Raw genomic sequence first — 20,295 nt, forward strand, 5'->3', positions numbered from 1 at the left:
AGCAGACCGCTGCTAGATTCCGCTTTCCTAACGTCACCAACCCAGCATCTTCCTGGCCTCGCTCAAACCCTGGACGGGGGAGTTCGGGGATTAGTCTCCTACTGGCTGCTGGAACATATCGCCGCAAAATCGGCAGCTAAAGCCAACACAAGTGCATTCTCCCCCGGTTCTGGGGGCCCCAGGCCCTGGGATCGAGGTGTGGGCAGTTCCTTCTGGAGCCCACGTACTTTCCTTGGCTCATGGCTTGGGCCTCACATTACCTTGACCCCTGCTTCCATCGTCATCCCTTCTCCATCTCTTACCTCCCTCGTGATTACCCTGAACCCAACTACAAGGATCTTCCCTACTTAAAATCCCTGACTTGCCCACAACTGCCAAGTCCCTTTGCCATGTGAGGTAACCTACCCACAGGTTCCAGGGATTAGGATGTGGACGTCTTTTGTGGGGCTGTTCTGTCTACCACAGTTCAGGAGGCAAGTAACTCCAGGCCTTGGGCTGTGAATGCCCCTGGGTCAAGGGCAAAGTTGAGGACAGCAACGGAGAAGAAGAACGGTTGTCTGCTCTGGTTCCCTTAACCGGGTTCAGCAGCCCCGGCTGTACGTGTTTACCATCGAGGCTGGCTTCACTTTTATCCCCCAGACAGATCCTTTCCCCAGGCCATGATTAAGGTGCCCCCCCCCAAACTGCTGGCTGTAATCTATGGATTTTCCCAGGATTCCACTGTGTAAAGCCTGAGATCAGAAGTACAGCTACCTTCCAAGATTTGCACTGGATTTGGACATTGCTATTTAGCAAGTTAAATTTGAACATCCAAACTGATAAAGACAAGCAGGGTTTCTTAGGCTCAAGAAAGCCTGCACCGGGTGCACTAATTGGATAACGAATGGCAACAATTTGCCAGGGGCTGTTTTTGGCAAGGCCTTATCTTCACAAGATGCTTATCACTTCTTCCGCCCCCCACCCCCAACGACTGAGTTACACCATAGTACCCTGGGGAGGGAGACTCCGTTATCAATTGCAACTGACTCATTCTGCTAGCTCCTGGTTCTTATTTCAAGATTACCTAGGCTTGAATCCCAATATATATATATATTTTTTTTTAGCAAAAAGAAAACTGCAATGTTATATGCTCTTCTCTGATAAGACAATGAACAAACCAACCAACACAGTAAGCTCATTTTGCCACTTGCTCAAGAAAAAAAAATGGCACTTTGCTTGGGAGCGGGAGGTGGGGGGCAGAAATCAGTTCCTCTAGATCCTTCTCATTAAGAAAGGAATTGGCAAGTTATCTCTCCTGTACCAATCTCTTAAGATCTCAGTTTTGAAGAGAGCGATGAATCAGCCCATTTTTTGGCACTGGTTAAAGGCATGTTGGAAGAGAAGGCTATTGACTAACAAGAGGTTTGGAGATTATCTGTGGATTTCTATTTCTTATTCAATCCCTTTCCCCCAGGACCATGAATAATTGGATGTCAGCTGCTTCTGAACTCCCCTAGTATCTGCCAATTCCTTTAAAAAGTCACATTTCTTTTCAGACACCAGCTCATTTATCCTGTAAACTGGAGGAAGACCTACTGAGAGCCGAGGCTGAGATTCTAAACGGAGATTAACCACTCTGCGAACGAGAGAGACCCAAAGCAGAGAGAAGGTGGAGATGCTCTTTGTGAGCCAGTCTAAGTGGTGACAAATACTTTTGAGGGACATGTCCCATGACAGCCTCCTTATTTCCAAATGTCATTCTAGCATGTAATTTCCCTATGAAAGGAGATAGGACTTTCAAGTTGCTCCATGAGTCCTGGAACGAATGTGCTCTGGGAATGATAATCACAGAATTACAAGGCTGTGGATGGATGGGCTCACTTATTAGCTGAGGCACCGGCGTTCTCAGATTCAAATCTGTCCCTCTGCAAAGATTACAAGGTGTCCCTAGTTAATGGACTTCCAGGTTGCTCTTGAAAAGTGGAACCCAAAATGTTCCGCCTGCAAAATCCAACAGCTTGGTGTGAGTTTAATTCCTCAGCCTTGGCGACAAGTGAGTTTGGGGGATGAGTTAATCATTTCCTACAATTCCCTCTGTTTTTATTTTAATTTTATTTTATTTTAACTCAGCTACTGCTGGTTAAACAGGTCCCTTCTGAAAGAAGAATGAATCGGGGAGAAAATTGCAGATGGTCACGTGCCTCGGCAGGGAAATGCTCAAAAAAGGAACACCTCAAAGCAGCCTCCCAACTCTTAAACCCATGGAACGACTCCCCTGCAATTTCCCGATCTCAGGCACCATCTCTGGCCTGAGCAATCCTGTTCCTGGTTCAAGGATACTCTGTTGACTCGTAAGGGGGGCTGCGTGAGGTTCTGCGAGAGGTCTCGAAGCATGGAAGCAGAGAGAAGTCACGGGCTCTGGATGCAGGTGCACAGAGCCCCCATCATCCTTGCTCCCATCACCGCCTCCTGCCCTGGACCTGGCTTCCCCCAGCTGTGCCTGGGGAACCTGCAGTCTTCACCGCATCGAGTCCCCGCTGACCAGCAACTGAGGGCAGGCACGCAGCCAGCTCTTTTACGGACTCTCACGCGAGCAGTGGGTTTCACCTCTACTTCAGGACCAGGGAACTGAGAAGCAAAGACGTTCAGGTGATCCGTGTAGGCCAAGAAGCTCTCCACCAGCTGAGCCAGTAGAGGGGGCCTGCTCCCCGGAGCCAGGGGCTTCGGAGCTGGATTGAATCATGGCTCTGCAAGTCCTCTACTTGCCCAGATGGCCCTGCTCAGGTGACTTTAAAGGACAACACCACCTCTCTGTGCCTCAGTCCCCTCGGCTGCAAACTGAGGAATGGTGCATTTGAAGAGCAGTAACAGGTGGTTCAAATGTGAGGAACTGTAAAAGTCACAGGGCAAGAGAAGCTTCTCTTCGGTCAGTGACTGCGACCCAGGCTGGGATGATAGTCAGTTTTGAAGGAAGAACAGTGGGGAATTTTAATGATGAAAACATAAAGGCAAAAAACCATAATGCTCGCTGGCACGTTTGACAGCATGAGTGCTGGCTACTGTCCTAGCCCTTGACACGAGTCAGTTCATTAGATTCTCAGAACGGTTCCAAGAGGCAGGTACTGCTGTTATCCCCATTACGCGGATAAAGACACGGAGGCATCCAGCATTTAGGAATCGACCCAAGGTGCCTCTGCCAGTAAGTATGGCTTTAAACCGAGGCAGCCTGATTGGGAGAATGCCAGGTTTTCACTGTACTATGTGGCCTCTTTACCTAAAGGTAAATAAATTATTCCCCACATTCCCGGCAAGGTGACTGAAGCCCCAGGATGTTGAGATATTTGCCCAAGATCCCACCACTGATAAGTGAAAAAAGGCAGAATTTCAACTCAGGACTTAGGGCTCTAAATTCCCTTCTCTTCCCATTAAACCACATTGTTTGGGATCTGTTGCATGTGGGGGCGAGGGTGATAGCGGAGGAGGACACCTAAAAACGTCATTTGCAGAAAAGGCTAGAGTGGGGGGTGGGGCGGGGAGGATGTAGGTGCCTACCTTGGGCTCCTCCTGCCTGTTTCTTAACAAAGTGAGGTCAGGAACAGCCCAATCCAAGAAGAGAACTTGGACTCTGGCCACCCAAGGGAGCGCAGCTCTGCTCCAAGCCCCGCAAATCCCCTTCACCCCAGGGACACAGCATCCAGGAGGGAGGGGGCTGCCTTTTAAAGGCACTGCAGTGGCCTTCCCTTCAGGGCACTTGCTCAAAGCCCCATTTCGTTTCTCCCTGAGTTGAGCGCATTAGGAATATCTAATGCCCCCAGAGGAACTGCAAGGCCGGTCCTCTAGCTAGCCCACCACGGGACTCCGGGTCCCTGCCATGGACGAGCACTCCATGCTGCACAAACACAGCTTCTACTTCCTAAGTTTTCAGAAAGCACAAGTGTGCCAGGCTCTGAGAGAGGTAAGGACCTCTCTGGTTTCCCCGTCTCCAAAGCCCATGCATTTGTCCCTAGTTATCCAATGCACGGGACCCATGCTGCTGCTGGGAGCCCCAGGGAGTGGGCTGTTTGCTCAGGAGGGTTCCCCAGTTCCACTCAGCAGGCTGAGGTGGGGGCGAAGGCTCTGCATTTCTGACAAGTCCCCAGGGGATGCCAAGACTGCTGGTCCTTGGACTTGGCTTTGAGTAGTAAAAGCCCAGAGCCTGAGCTTTGGGATCTGTTCAATATCCTTTGTGAGGCTCGGTGCAGCCCAAGCAGAGAACCCAAGCTTTAAAGATGGAGTTCCCTTTTCACGTGTAGAAGACAATCCAGCTAAACGGAGCTCTGTCTTCCGAGTGATCTGAACTTGGACTTGCTCACGTGTCCCTAGAGATCATGGGCGCCTTTCCGGCTTTTGTGTCTGGATAACAATAGCAGCAGCAAACAGCAAATACTCGTGTTGGCCTCACTGAGCGCCAGTCACCTTTGCCAACACTTCACGTGTCTGGATTCATTTAGTCCTCACGAGCAGCCCGGGAGATAGAGGCCAATATGACCCTCATTTTGCACGTGAGGAAACGGGCACAGAAAAGCTCAGCTCTCCCAAGTCGCACAGCTGGCAGGTGGTGGCCCTGGGATTCTAGCCCAGGCGGGCTGGTTGCAAGGCCCGTGCTCCTATCCACTTCTAGGCTGTGTGGCCTCAGACACGCCCTTTTTTCTCAGAGCTTTTCCCCAAACACCGGGACAGGACACAAGGCCTGGACCCAAACAAGCACTGAACTTGCCCAGCTCTCAAAAACGGAGCTCTGCACTGGCAGGACGTCATTATATCCGTGGCTCGATCTGCGGATATTCCTGTAGGGAACATGCTGGAGACAGAACAGACGGTCAGAGCAGTTTCTCCAATACTCAGAATGACTGCCAGACAGCATCTTGGCTGTTTTGTGGCTTTAAAGCCCTGATTTAAGATGAAGAAAAAGAAATGTTGCAAAAGGCCATTTTAGGCAGCACCGCGGTCTGCCCAGGCGTCACACCCGTGTGGTGTATTCCAGAATGGCCAGCTTCTTTCCAGGGCTGCCCAACACCTGCCAAGGCTGGGACAAGGCCAGCCTGGCAGTGCCTCCCAGCGTGGTAATGTAGATATCGAACAGCAGAAGATCAGCTGGAGGCCCTGGAGCTGCCGGAACTTTCTAGAAGTCAGGAGCCACGGAGGAACCCATTTTTCCACAAATCCTTGGCCTGTCTAACCAGAGGGGCAGGGGAGGATCAGACGCCCACCCAGGAGGGACGATGCTTTCAGTCCCTTGAAAGTTAGCATGTCCCGTCTCCTTTGCGGCTCTGTTAACTGAGCAGGGAGGGGGGAGCCAGTTGTCCCTCTGTGGGCCACCTCTCCTGTGCCCTGGCTCAGGATGTGCTCACACCTAGTCTAGGTTAATGATCTGATCTGTCTACGCTCCTCCAGCATCGGGCGCTGAACTGAAATAGGATTTCATTCCGTAACGGTCAGTTTACTGGCCAATGCACCTGTCAAAGTATGTGATAACAGGGCAAGGTTCTTTGTCCTAAGAGTCCCAGGTTCTAGCAAAGTGCTATGCACAGAGCAGGTGTTACGGATTCCACTGTGTCTACCCTCATCCCCCAACACATACATTCATATGTTGAAGCCTAACCCCCAGTACCTGTGAATGTGACTTTATTTGGAAATAGGGTCATTGCAGATGTAATTAATTAAGATGAAGTCCTACTGGAGTAGGTGGCCCCTTGATCCAATAGGATTCAAGTCCTTTTAAGAAAGGGAAATTTGGATGCGTGTGCACGCATGCACAGAACACCACGTGAGGGGGACAGTCGGAGACAGAGGGGACACTTTTCAAGCCACAGACAAAGGCTGCCAGCAAGCCACCAGAAGCCAAGCAAGGGGCAAGGAACAGGTTCTTCCTCGAGGCTCTCAGAACCAGCCAGCCCTGCCAACACTTTGATCTTGGACTCCTGGCCTCCAGCACCGTGAGACAAGAGGTTTCCGTTCTGTCAGTTGCCCAGTCTGGGGCCCTCTGTTAGGCAGCCTGAGCAAACCCGAGGAGGTACGCAGAGGGAGGGGAGGGAGGGGATCAGGGAATTTCAGCTCCATTTCACTCAATGCACATTGGCTGAGTGGCTACTTGTGCCACAGGCCATGGAAGAAGGAGGGAAGGAGGGAGGACAAGAGGTTAGAAACAAGCAGGGATGAGATGTGGACCAAGGATTGAGGGAGGGCAAGGTCTGGTTTGAGCAATCCCCCCACCCCACCCCTGCATTCCTTTCAGGCTGTGGCTCGCTTTCCCCAGTTCCTTCAAGCACCCAACCCCTGAACCTATTCTCTCCAACCTCCCACACTGACACATGCTGGCCTCCAGAAAGAATCTTACCAGATGCAAGTTGAGATGGAAATGATCTACACCCTTCTAAGCATCAGCCCTTCCACGGTACTTGTACGCAAAAATGTTTTTGGGGAGACACGAGGCATTGGCTTGGAGTCTTCTCTAGACCAGGGACCTCACTTGGCCCCAGGAGACTCCTGCCCCAGTCACCTCCTCAGCATGAATGTCCACACACCAGACTTGCTCAAAGCACAGGCAGGCCACTGCCTTCACTGCCCAAACATCTGCTGATGTGAGGCCCTCTTCAGTGCTGGCCTGAAACAGCGTGAACAAGACACAGCCCCAGCCCTCGGGGGGCTCAAGGCCTAATAACATCATTTCAGGCTAAGTGTCATGAATGAAGGAAATGTGGGGGTGGGGCAAGGGGGTGTATTAGAGGCCTGCACTGTCCAATATGGCGGTCGCCAGCCACATGTAGCTACTGAGGTGACACACAGCCAGTCCGCGTCAAGATGTGCTGTGTCAAATATACATCAGACTTCAAAGACTCAGTACAAAAACAAGCACGTAAAATATACATATATATGTATATACATATTTTTTTTAATCTTTAAGTAGGCTCCATGTCCCAAGTGGGGATTGAACTCATGACCCTGAGATCAAGAGTCGCCTGCTCTACCTACTGAGCCAGCCAGGTGCCCAAGAACATAAAATATCTTAATAATTTATACTGACTACATGTAGAAATGATCACATTTTGGATATACTGGGTTAAATAAAATAGTATTAAAATGAACCTCGCCTATTTTAACTTTTCAAAATGTGGCTATAGAAAATTCCAAATTATATATGAGTGCTGTTTATTCCTGGTAGGCAGCACCATTCTGGAAGGACACTTAATCTGAGTTTGGGGAGGAAAACAAATCAGGGAGAGCTTCCCGAAAGAGGGTTCATCTGAGCTAATTAAAAAAAAAAAAATCAGCATTGATTGAATAGCTTGTCATGTGCCCAGAACTTTTCATATTTTAAGATTTTATTTATTTGAGAGAGAGAGAATGAGCAGGGGGAGGGGCAAAGGGAGAGGGAGCAGCAGACTCCCCACTCAGCAGGGAGATCAAAGCAGGGCTTGATTCCAGGACCCTGAGATCATGACCTGAGTTGAAGTCAAAGGCTTAACTGACTGAGCCTCCCAGGTGCCCCTTTTCATATACTTTCTAATTTAATCTTTGATAACTGACCTGTTGTTATTTTGTTCCTTCTTTATTTTTTTTTAAAGATTTATTCGGGGGGGGGGGCAGAAGGAGAAGGAGAGAGAAATTTAAACACACCCCACACTGAGCGTAGAGCCCTATCTGCCATGTTCCAGGCCATAGGTTGAGTGTACAGGTACCCCCCCACATTCCCCCCCACGCACCCATGGCCTTATCGATCAGCATGCCCAGCTTCTTAATAAGAGTCAACCAGACACATAACATAAATCAAAATTTTTAGGAAGGGCTCACGATGAATAGCCAGTAGCTTTCAAGCAAGAGGAAATCATTCTATCTTACTATTATTCAACAAGATTCCAAGTGCAGCTGCAAAGTGTCAGCCTGTAGTACAGGGGCCCCGCATAGCCCAGACCCTCTAAGAGAAGTCCCAGGTCTCCTAACTCAACTCAGACCATTGTTGGCTACTGATTAACACCAGCTCTTCCTGGGTACAATCGCAGGTGTTTTTTATACGTGATTTTGAAACTCACAAACTCCAAGACTGTATTATGTTCCTATTTTACAGACAAACCGACGCTTAGGAGGTCAAGTCATCGCCCCAGGCCACCCACCTGGGCTGGGATTCCCCAGTTCCTTCAAGCATCCTACTCTCTCCTCTGACCCAAATCGTGTCTGATGCTAGAGTCCCCCTCTGTCCTGGCTTGATTGGAAATCTGACCAGGGCGCCTTTCCTGGTTCAAAAGTAATAGAGCCACTGGTCATGGTGAAAGAGGCGGCCCACTATCCCTGGTTTTTGCATTGGGCTCGCTCATCTATTGTAACTTGCAATTAATAATGAAGCATTCTCCCAAGCACTGTGGGTAAGATCAAGTTCGTGTAATATTTCATCTTTGCCGGCCAGCTGCCGTTCTGCTAGGCTGATGGTAAGTAATATCTTTGCATAAGGAGCCAGTCCACAGCTAAATCAATTATTCCCTCCGTGGCTGGCAGACAGCTGTTGGGTCAAAACAAGATAATTGGATGGACTCGTCATTCACCAGGTGGTTGGTAATGAAGGGACTAACTGCCCAGAGTTGGGGGCTGTACAGTGTCCACTCTTCCCTGCCTTCTCCAGGTGTCCGGCCATTAGCAGCAGTCTTCCCAAACGAAAATTCGGAAGGCTGGAGCTGCTCCTTCTGAAGTGCCCATCTGATGCGTGGCATGGACGAGTCTGGGCTCTCCACGGGTCCAGAGCCCCGTGGCTCAAGTGTCCCTTGACACAGGGCCCCTCCCAAAACCCTGCCGGGGGCTCTGCCTCTTGGGTCTGTCCACACGGCGCTGGCGGAGTCTCCCACACGGAGGGCCTCGACTTCACGAAGCCGCCAATGGAGCGCGAGGGGTTGTGACCTCCGGGAGGCTGAGTGCTCAAAGCTGACCCAGGGCCTTCGTAGGAAACGACAGGGAGCGGCCTCGGTGTGAATGCTTTGAGGGGCTTTTCCAAAGATGGGTCATGTGAGAATCAAAGAATCAAAGAGTTTTGAACTGGAGGAACCCCTAGGGACCCGCCAATCCGGTGCTTCTGAACTCCGCCGCCCCCCAGAATCACCGGGCAGTTCTAAAGAACACTGATGCCCCAGCCCTACCCCAGACCCACCAACAAAAGCAGACTCTCTGGGTGAGGCCTGGGCACTGGCCATTGTGTCAAAGCTCTCTGAGTGGTCCTCGTGGGCAGCCAGGGCTGAGAACCCCAGATCTCGTTCATTTTGTGGCAAGGAGGGGACAGGCCCTGCCTTAGAGAAACCCCACAGTTAACAAGTGGCTTGACTCAGGAGCAGCAGCTGGTTCATGAGTTGTACACTATCTCCTCTGGGCTCCTTGGGACCACCAATCCTGCCGGCGGGTAAAGACTACACCACCCACAAGGGCAGACGATCCAGCTGGCACCACCTTGCCCTTCCTGCCTTCCCTCCAACCAGCTCCCTACATGCTCCTCACTCCAGCCACAAACCCCTCACCATGCTCTGAACATGCCACGGACTATCCCACCTGGGGCCCACACTCCTGCTGTTCCTCCCCTCCCTGATGCTGTTCCCTCCTCCCTGTCAGGTGAAGCCTGATGTGTCTTCAAAGGCCTAGCTCAAATGCCACCCCCTCTACAAAGCCTCCCATTTGCCCTGTACCTTAAAGGGTTGAGTACTTATTCCCGATTCGCCCGTAACTGAGAAGCTTCTATTGGACAGCATTTATCATGTCCTACTACGTACATGCCTCTCCTCCCCATGTATTTTCCCTCCATTTAGCCTATAAATGTGTGCAGAAGAAACAGTTTGGCAAGCATTGCTGAGAAAGCTATTTAGGTTGTGCCGGAAGAGCCCCCCCCCCAACCCCTCTTGGACAATTCAAGCTTTTATCAATCTAATCTTAACGAAAGACCCCGACTTCCCAATTTCATCACGATGTGCTATCCCACAGCAGAGCTCTTGAGGGCATTCCTGCTCAGCCCGGCCACAACCAAGAGCCAAAGCCTCTCCAAATCCAAGGTTCAGGAAGCAGAACCCCAAACTTCAGTTGTTGATCGGACATCTTCTGTGCATTCCACATCACTCCCCAAGCCTTGGCCCCTGACTGTGGGAATTTCACCACAATCCTGAGCACAACCGTCTCAGCTTGAGTCACTAGGGATGGGAACCTCAAAGCAGCATTTTTTTTCCACCTGGAAAACGTGAAGCGGTAGGCTCTCATGCTCCTACCATCTCGCCAGGTCAGATGGGCCCGGCGCTACCGTCTCGGAGCTATGTGATCTCGGCAAATGGCTTGGTTAACTGAACCGCACTTAACTTACCTAAAAAATGGGTTTCAACCTTCCTTTTCGGGTTGTTGTAAAGATTCAATGAGATATGTGCAGAAATGCCTCGAACAGCATGGTCTAGTAGAGTGAAAGGAGATTATACCTTCAATGAAGAGTAACTGTCCTTCCTTTCTCCCTCTTTCGATCCTTCCTCCTGGAGCCTACCTTACAGAGAGGTAAATCTACTTTAGCATATTGAAGACTGGGCCATCAAGGGGCCACCAAATAACAGATATTTGTTTTTTTCCTCCAAAAAAAAAATTTTTTTTGGCCTCAAACAGCTCACCCAGAATATTGCTAGAGCCCTCAAACACGGACTGGCCCTCCCAGGCCCTCAGGAATGCCTGTCGACAGTTGGGCCTAGTGCACTCCTGCGAGGCTTCTAGACTGTGTTTATGAATTCCTGGTCAGCCCCTGGGCTGTGCATCTGTCTTCCGGGAACGCAGTAATCACAGAGCAAGGAGCAATGCTAAAGAAAGCACCAGGCAGGGCAGGGCTGAACCACATGAGTGATGCTGTGAAGATTTCAGGAACCCACGAGAGGACCAGGAGGTGGGCGAGGCAGAAGGACAAGCTGTCTTGCTCCCGCTGGCATTTGGGGGGCAATTATGCCCTATTAATGGCTGACGACGGAGCTCTGCCCTGCGAGTCTGAGCCGCACCAGGGCGGCCCGCAGATGCGCTCGGCCCACAAATATGCAGTTGGCAACTCCTGAACTTTCGGTGACTTGACACCAGCTGATCTGATCAGCAATTACATTTTATTTTGGGGCCAGGGAGACAGCAGAGAACTGGGAAAATTATAAGACATCAGAGCACAGTTTTTCTAAGAATATCAACCATAAACTTTTTTTAACCAGTTGTTGTTTTAGTGGTGAGGGGTTTGTGAGGCACTGAAATAAGAAAACCTTGGACACAAAAATCAGATGATAGCCGATTTCCCGCAAGGGAGTGTTTAAGCCTTTATCCAATAAAAATCTGGGTGTGATTCTGTTGTTTCGGAGGGGAGACGGGGTAATTCGTGCCAAGAGAACTTTGCTGGTGACAGTGAGTGTAGCATAGAGATAAATGGATTTATAGTCTGTCCTGGGTTTGAATCTTTACTCTGCTTCTGACTAGCTCTGTAGCCCCAGGCAAGCTGGGTAACTCTTGGCCTCAGCTCTCCCATTCGTGAAATGGGAGTGGCAGACCTCGTTTGGGGATTATAAGCATTCTATGAGATGTTTAGAAGCATCTAGATAACGTCTGGTCTACAGCACCAGTACATGGTTAACTAAGATGGTGCCTTCTTGCTCTAACATTGGTTTCTTATCTACAATAAACAGTTCCTGTTTTCACCATCATGTATCAAACCCAAATAACCAGTCAGCATAAGATGGGGAAATGGCAGCTCTAGGAGCAGTTTGGTTTCTAGCAATTTACAGGGTTTGTCATTTGCCTCGGTGATAACATCAGTCCAGGCTCAGCGGCTTCAGCAGCTTGGCTGGTAGGGAAACACAACAAACCACAACCATGCCCGGTCGGGCGCGGAGCTTGTACGTGTCTCGTGGACACAAAACTGAACCGAACTCAACCAGGCGCTTGCTTGCTTCTCTCCTCTTAACGCCCAGCCCACGGCAGCCCAAGTGGTCAGCAAGACAGTGTCTCCGAGAAGCACCACTGACTGTATTTGCGTGGGAATGGAACATAATTGCCGCTTGTAAAGGAAACCAGCCTAAGAAAAAACATCCCGGGCAACATCCCGAGGAAACGGGGAGATCTTCCTGTGGGGACATTTTCCTGGTTGCCAGAGAAGGGGGACAGACAGCTTGCCCACAACATTCTCGTTGAAGGTGACTCACCCACCTACGCCCTCACGAATGGCTCCCAGAGCTGCCTCTCCAGCCCCATCCTCCCTCCCAGGTCCTAGGCGGCTGCTAAAGGAGCTTCTCACCCAGAAAACGAAACAGCACCAGAAGGAAGAGATGACCTCTACCCATGTAGGTTGTCTCTCCTTTGGTGGGTTTACAAATGCACCAAGCTGGGTCTCCGATTCCAGTCCACTCGCTCACGACAGCCCTGGGATTACAAGAGGAATGAGACATGGAAGGCTAACCACACATGCCCAGCTCACTCTCTGGTGTCCAGAGCCTGGCACTAGTGATAGTGAAAAAAATGAATGAACGAGTGAATGAATCCGAACAAACTCCATTGAAGGCACTGAGCAAAGTACATCTTCTCCTGCAAGCTACAAGGCAGGTATGGTTAGCACCGTGTTACAAGTGAGGGAAGGCCGTCTCGGTGGCTTAAATATCTTGCCCACACTCACGTAGCCAGGAAATGAAGAAACCAGGCTTTGAACCCATGTCTGACTCTGAAGTCAAGGCTTCCAATATGGAAACCACCCTCATGACCATGCTAATGACAAATGTTTACATAGTCCCTGACACATCAGAGTTATTTTATCCTCCCAACATTCCAGACACATGGACTCATCACGTATTCAAGTTGCACAACCAGTTGGAGGTGAGGTAGGGATGTGAACCCAGACTTTCTTTCTTTCAATCACAGATACTTGGGGGCACCATCTATAGACCAGGCCGTGTTAGGTGTTGGCGATATGACAGTAAACGGCACAGACACTCTCCGTGGACTTCCTGTCCAGAGGGGGTGTCTACTTCAGAAATGAGTCCTCCCAGAACACCATATGCTGGCCACAGAATTTCTCCAGGAAAACAGTAGTGCTTTAGCAGCTGTATTTTGAAAGGGAAAATGACCTGAGAAAGAGCATGTCAACAAAAAGACAGGAATGGTTTGCATCTCAGTAGCCCGTACTGTTCTCAACATGGCTTACCAGAAATCCTATCCTTTGTCGAGGCCAGTTCTGCCTCTTCCTAAGGACAGGTATGCGAACATGCTAGGAGACTTGCCTATAATAATCAGATTATTTGGGCGCCAAACAAAACCCAAATATCACATTCCCTGCTGAGTCACCAGAGAACACAATAAGGAAGCCTCAGGCAATGTGAGTTTGCAATTACCTGGCTAATCAGGCCTCCTCACACTAGAACTCCGAAGCAGCCGGGCTAACAAGAGAGTAAATTCACCTGGTTGGGCCACCCATGATGCACAAACGCAGGAGTCCATTTTTCCAGAAGGGAGTGCAGGTGGGAGACAGACCTGTGGGATCAGAAAGTTCCCTTTGCGAGAGTTCAGGGGACGCAGCATCTTTGAGGACCATGCATCATCTTCCTCTACCAAGGACCACAGTCCACAGAAATACTAAATTAAGAATCTGATACAAAATAAAGCTCAGCAACTAAGGCCAAAGCAATACGTTTTTCTTTTCTCAACGGCAACCAAAGGTCAGACAATGGGCCACTCGTTGCTCACTTTCCAGTTCCTGGCATCAAGTGCTAATTAATGTTCCCGCAGGAGAACCAGCCTTAGAGTCTCCACATCAAGGCCCACACACACCACCGAGGCCATCGTCATGGTGACCAGGCCTCCTCCCTTGGCTCCTAGCTTTCCACAGGGACACATTTCCTTGGTTGGAGCTTATTTCGCTCCAAGAGAAACTCTTCGTAATCGAGCTCAATTTACCATGACAGTCACTTAACAAAAAGCGCCCCCACACACAGAATTGAGTCTTGGTAACCGGCTACAGTGAGATGGAATTCTTGAGGCATCTTGGACGTCAATGAACCAACGTGGGGGCAGGGTTGTAGGCTCATCCACATGGGAACCTTCTTCGGGGGTGCTGAGGGGACGCTGCCCAGCCGGCTCTATCATTTCAGAGCCCCACTGCTGGCACCTGGGACTATGTGGCTCTGAAACCTGAGAAGGTCGGAAAGCTTAGTCCAGCTGCACCAAAGCATTTCTCGAATTCTAAATGCTGCCTGCTAGAATTTCGGAGCCATTATACAGAGAAAGGGTGACCAAGAAAACAACCACTGAAGGTAAAATGCCAGGCAGTGCAAGGAAGTTTCAAATCCCCAAAGAACCAGATTTTGGAGTTTTTCATTCTCCCCTCCCCGCAAAAACTGATGCATGGAGACCAAGTCGAGAGAGCAAAAAGTTTCCAGGGCTTACCTGGGTTGGGTTGTAGAGTTCCTGCAGGGGGCTTCGAGACCCCTTCCGGCAGCAGATGTCCACACCGAAGGGGTTCCTCCGCATGACTGAGGAAAGAAAGTGAAGGCTCATCAGAAAGGAGCAACAAGGGCTTGTTGTCTGACAAAGAAAAAGGCACGGAGGTAGGTGGGGGAAGAAGAAACAGGTAGGAAAGGAAGAGAGAGAAAACTAGCTTCTAGCAAAGCTGCTGTGCCTTTATCCAATGGCGTATCTTCCTCAGCATTCAGGCATCTCCACACTCAGAAGGACATAAGTCATCTTAAACATTCTTCCCAGCAAGTTTTTAAGAAAATGAGGCATCTAAAACTCACCCAAATGAAGATACTTACAAGAGACAGCATCAAGGGTGTTCCAAGAAAGTGAGTTCTACCAGCACCCGGCTCGGTGATATATTTCAAACTCCCCAGCCTCCTCCCACAATGATCAATTATAACCTCTTATTCCTGCTCAGCCCCGCCCCATCACCTGGTTCTGGCCTCGTGAGAACCGGGCAGGACCTCCCCGCCCCCCCAACCCCAGACCCGCTGGAGGGCTCTTCCCTCTGGCTAAGTCAGACACCCAGTCACCCCAAAGCCTCCTGTAAATTATTATTTTTAATGAAAATATCAGGTTGAGGCAGAAAGGACAAGGGTTTATGGTTGTAAACAGAGGTAGCACTTACAAGTAAGAGGGGGAGGGGGCACCTGGGTGGCTCAGTCGGTTAAGCATCTGACTCTTGATCTCAGGGTTTTATTTAAAAAACATAAAAGAGGGAGAATTAAAGGAACTCCTCAAAAGCCAATAGTTGTTTTTTTAAGCAATCTCTACACCCAACATGGGGTTCGAACTCACAACTCCAAGATCAAGCGTCACACCCTCCACCAACTGAAACTGAGCCAGCCAGGCACTCCCCCTAAGAACTATTTTTAAGTGCAGGAGTCTTTCTTTTTTCATTCTTCTTGTTCACAAAACACCCTCCTTCTGGGCAGTCCCTCCCAGAGCCTAGCACACAGTCACCTGTTGATAATTATTTGTTGAAGGGAGGGCGGCATGGAGGAGGGAGGAACGAATAAATGAGTGAACAAACGTCTTCTTCTCCCACGGGAGGCGATTTTCTTTTCTTTTTTAAAGATTTTATTTATTTATTTGACAGAGAGAGAGAGAACACAAGCAAGGAGAGTGAGAGAGGGAGAAGCAGGCTTCCTGCCGAGCAAGGAGCCGACGCGGGACTCGATCCTAAGACCCTGGGATCATGACCGGAGCCAAAGGCAGACGCTTAACAGCTGAGCCACCCAGGCGCCCCAGGAGGCGATTTTCTTGTGGAATGACATGGTGGGGCACGGGCAGGACAAGGAAAGGAGATCGTCCACAAGCCTAAAGAATTCGCCCTTGCATAGCGGCAACAGAGCGGACCCACGATGTTCCCTGGAGCAGACAGCTGGGGTTTGCATTCTGGCTCTACCACATTCCAGCTGTGTGACCTTTGGCAAGGCACCTAACCTCGCTGTGCCTGTGTTTCTTCAGCTGGGAAACAGGGATGAGGATCTAAGCCCCTGCGTTGGCTGTGAGGATTCGATGACTTACTACTATCAGCAGAACACTTAAACCGGGGTGCTGGCCAAAACGCGTTTCTTACAAATTTCTGAAGGGAATCAAAACGTACACTGGATTTGCCCAGAACGATTCCTGATGAAAACCGGCTTACCCTGGGGAGAGACGGTGAGAACCTCTCTACTCTTGAGCCATCCAGCGAGCTGATGGGAGTCAGCCGACCTCAAAGGCTCTCTGACCAGAAAGACACAGAAGGCGGGGAGGGCTGGCCGGAGGGGGACACAGCCAGGCCCCTTGCTCCGCTCAGAAGCCAGCCTGAGGTCAGAAATGTGATGAAAGCCATCTCTGCCAGTAGTCAATTCCTTCTGGAAGTTCCCCAGGTGAATCGACCCTTTCTCAGGCAGTTCTCCTTTGACTTGACCCTTCGAGCCACGTGCAAACCCTGCGAGTAAATCATCGCTTCCAGGAAAGCGGACGCTGCATTTTCTCGCCCCTTCTCCTTTGTCTGAGGGTCCTTGCACTTTTTCTCCGAAGGGCAGGCAGCGCTTGGGCCCTGGGCCCTCGGTCTCTGGGGCCGCTGGTCAGCGGCCACGAACAGGCCACAGCCAAAGGGGCGTGGCCGTGCCAACGCCGCCTCATTCATGGCCACAGATGGTGAATTTCGTGTCCTTCTCACATGTCAGGAAATCTTCTGATGTTTTTTCCAACCGTGTCACAGAAACAGGCGCTGGGCTGGATCCCTCCCTCAGGCTGTCGTTTGCTGATCCCGGCCCTAGGGAATGGTCCCCGGGATTCCTGGGGTCAGCGGGACAAGCCCCAAACACACACGGCGTGCCCCACGGCCCTCCCCGGGGAGGCGATCTGCGGGCAAATGTCCACCCATAAAAGCCGTTAGAATTTGATTAGGCTGTGCGGGGCAAACACTGCCTCTTTGTTCCCCCATGGCTGCCTCGAGAAGAAGGGGAAAAAATCCACGTTGTGTTTTTCTTTAATTTATTGCTTCATTTTTCATTTCCACCAAAAACGAGGTAAACTGTTACATGCACGCAAGTTGCCCTCGGTGCACAATGACATAGCAACACTTCGGAGGAGAAAAAACAGCCATAAAACTTGTAAAATTATGCTCACGCCGTGCAAGATTAAACTCTCCCCATGGCGGCAGACAGGCTCACGGAGACGGTGGCTGCAGGACCGCCACGGTGAAAACCCTACCATGGAGTCCATTAAAAGTCAGCTTTTATGGGGGGCAGTATTATTTAATTGGTTTATTTTTCTAATACAAGGCCTTTAAAATGCTTTGACCGTGTGGGGCCTGCAACATGGGCCCTTTCCCAAGGCCGCCCGCCCTCCGTGCCTCCCCAGCCCCGGCCATGCGCGCTCCGTTGGGCGCCACGTGAAGCAGCTTTGGCACCCCAGGCCACAAAAGCCAAAGGGGCCTTGTGTGCTGTTTATGAGAATGACAACAATCTTACTATTTATCGAGCCCTCATTGTGTGCCGGGCACTTGGTTAAGTATAATCCTTCCCACGGTGAATGAAGGACCTGCATTTTATAGGTCTGCGCCTCCCTTAACTTCAGGAACCTGACCAAGGTCAAGACCACGGGAGTGCAAAGGAACCACATGAAGACTCAAACCTGACTGCTAGGCTCTTCACATCCACACGAGGACAGTGAGAGCCTACCGCGTGCCTGGAGACAACGGAAGGGTTGGCAATTATGCGGAAAGTATTAAGTACGTTGGTCGCATGTGCGTCTTAGGAAAAGTGGCATCAGAGAAGGTTGAGTGAGTGACACACACGGATGGTCGTGGGTACAGTTTGGCGAGTGCTCATGGTGTGCCCAGCAGCTCCCACATTTCATCTGCACAGCAGCCGTATGGGGTGGGTACCACGAGCATCCTCACTTTATGGATAGGAATATCGAGGCACAACAGGGGTAGGTAACATGCCCAGGTCTCATGACTAAGAAGTGAAGCGTGGACTCCAACACAGGCAGCCCATGCTCTCAGCTGCCATGCTGGACCAATGGTCAGGTGCCAAGTCTACCATACATCTTTCTAGTTTGGCCCAAGACTGGGCTGTCTGGCCATTTCTAGGACAGAAGGTCTAAAATGTAAGCCAGTGTCACAGGAGTCATTGAAGTGATGTGATGAGACAGCAAGGTTAATAAATAACAGTTATAGCATTCTGTTCATTCAACAAACTTTTCTCAAGCACCTACCGTATGCCAGGCATGGGCATGGGGGTATAGACTATAGACCCTCCCCATCTTATTCACATTTTCCCCTGGTGCTTGGCACACAGTAGGTACTCAAAAAAGCCTGTGAGTGAGCCAGGGTTTAAGGCTTCCTTCACAAGCGTTGGACAGGCTGTTTTCTACAATATAAGGAAGAAACTGCCAGGAGCACCCAACAGCTGTCCTTTTTTTTTTTTCCTTTGAAAATAAAAGGTCTAGTGATCAAAAGCCCTAAGAAAGGACTCCCTAAGGACATTGAACGGTGGCCTTCTGCCGTCCACCCGCCTCACCACGAGTTGTATTTAGCTGCCACACTTGGGGTTTTTTTTTCCCCCTTTCTAAACTCCAATCAACAAAACTCAAGACCATTTGGTAAGAATCTAATTGGCTCAATTTACAGCACAATTTCTTGGACCCAGGAACATTTCTGCATATTCCAAGATACATGAATGAAGCTAAGACCAGAATCAAGCCCCTGTGTTTGTTTTATGACGACAAAGAGCACATGGTCCTTAAGCGGACCCTCCACTCACAGTAAACGGACAGCAGGTGACACAAAGTGGGCTCCCAACAAGGGAGTGGGGCCCACCTCACCCTCTGAGTGGCTCCCTGTGACCTCGCCTGTGCTTCTGGGCTCCAAGGGAGCTGCTGGATGGCCAATTCAGGTCTGATGATGTAAAACTGGAAGGCCGTGCGGCCCTGGGTGGGAACTCGCCTTTGATGCATTTTAGAAAACGACAGACATTTGGGATGCTCAGCGATTACAGTCCAGCTCCATCAGCTTACGAAGAAACTCAGAGTTTAAGCACTTGCCTAAGCTCCCCCGGGGTATCCAGCTGCAGAGCCAGGGCTGCAACTCAGGTCTTACAAAGTACAGCAAGAATTAATAATAAGAATCATGGCAACTACGATTTAGTGAGATTTTGTCATGTGCCTGATGCCTGACACAGGATAAGCCTTTTTCTCACACTGCTTCATCTGCTTCTCCTAAAAACCCTGTAAGTCAGAGATAATGCATGATAACAGTATCATTTATTACCATTTTACAGTTGAGCTGACTGAATCCCAGAAAGGTTAAGTAACTGGCGTAAGATCACACAGCCAGCAGATGGCAGGACACACGGCAAATTCAAACCCAGGCCTGCTTCCAGAAAGGGTGGTCTTCACCACTTGCTCATGCTGTCCCTGAAGGCGGCCAACGATGCCTGTCACAGAACCTGTGCTCTCACTTCCCTCGACATCCAAGGTGAGGCACTGCTCACTTAATCTCTCCGGCCCGCAAAACTGTTCGAATACTCCACCGACTTCAGACGCTTTCCAAACCTGAGTTTGCTGACAGCCTGGGCATGATCTCTCATCTACACCACACTCCACGGGGCAGAGCAACAATGCAATTGCGGAGATGTCTTCTCCAAAGGCCCCGATTCATGCTGTGTCCTGGTGCAGTCGTGTCCAGCGCACCTGTCTCAAGGATGCTGGAATGGGACCGTGTCTAGGTCAACATCAACAGGTCAGGAGAAGTGAGAGCGATACCCAGCTCCCTCAGACAGAGCTATTCCTGGAAAGACAGGCCAGCTGCTTTGCAACTGCAGGACGCACAGCCTGCCCTGAAAGGCCACGACGTCACAGCTCTCCCCTCTCCCGTGGAGCTTGCCCTGTAGTTCCGACCATCCTGGCTTGCCTGGGACAGAAGAGATTCCTGATGCCTGACACAGAGAACTCCGGACTTTTTCCATGCTAAATCCAGAAAAGTCCCAAGCACCAAGAAGCACCCTTTGGATTCAAATCCTGGTTTGACTATTATCCAGCCTTGGACCTTTGGTCAACTTCTTCATCTCTGAAATGCAACTATAAAGCACATAACAACGCCTACCTCTGAGGATGGCTTTGGGAATTAAATGAAAATGTAAAATAGCCTGGTACATAGCATCCAAGACTGTCCATGTGAATAGTCACAGGCCTGGATCCTACGCCTCGCTTTGTCACCAAAGAGCCTCGCTTTGAATCAGTCCCCCCGCCCCAGGGCCTCAGATTTCTCCTTGGGGGTGCAGAGATAAAACCAGGTGACCTCTAAGT

At 50.3% G+C, this 20,295-nt stretch overlaps 1 protein-coding gene across 4 annotated transcripts in view; it reads right to left on the minus strand.

The window, feature by feature from the left end:
• The window catches only part of CHST11 (carbohydrate sulfotransferase 11), a 259,986-nt gene that overhangs the window by 118,875 nt on the left and 120,816 nt on the right, over positions 1–20,295 (minus strand). For 3 of the 4 annotated variants that reach the window (XM_087868800.1, XM_045780066.2, XM_045780064.2), the window contains exon 2: positions 14,416–14,501. In XM_087868800.1, coding sequence (XP_087724926.1) covers positions 14,416–14,499 — 84 coding nt within the window. In that variant the 5' untranslated portion in view covers positions 14,500–14,501. Of the gene's footprint in view, positions 1–14,415; positions 14,502–14,783; positions 14,867–20,295 lie in introns of those variants that run through there. The other variant, XM_087868799.1, reaches the window with a different exon arrangement.

This window comes from Ursus americanus, chromosome 17 (genome assembly GCF_024610735.1).
Source record: "Ursus americanus isolate L20-20 chromosome 17, mUrsAme1.1.p, whole genome shotgun sequence".
Classification (NCBI taxonomy): Eukaryota; Metazoa; Chordata; class Mammalia; order Carnivora; family Ursidae; genus Ursus; species Ursus americanus.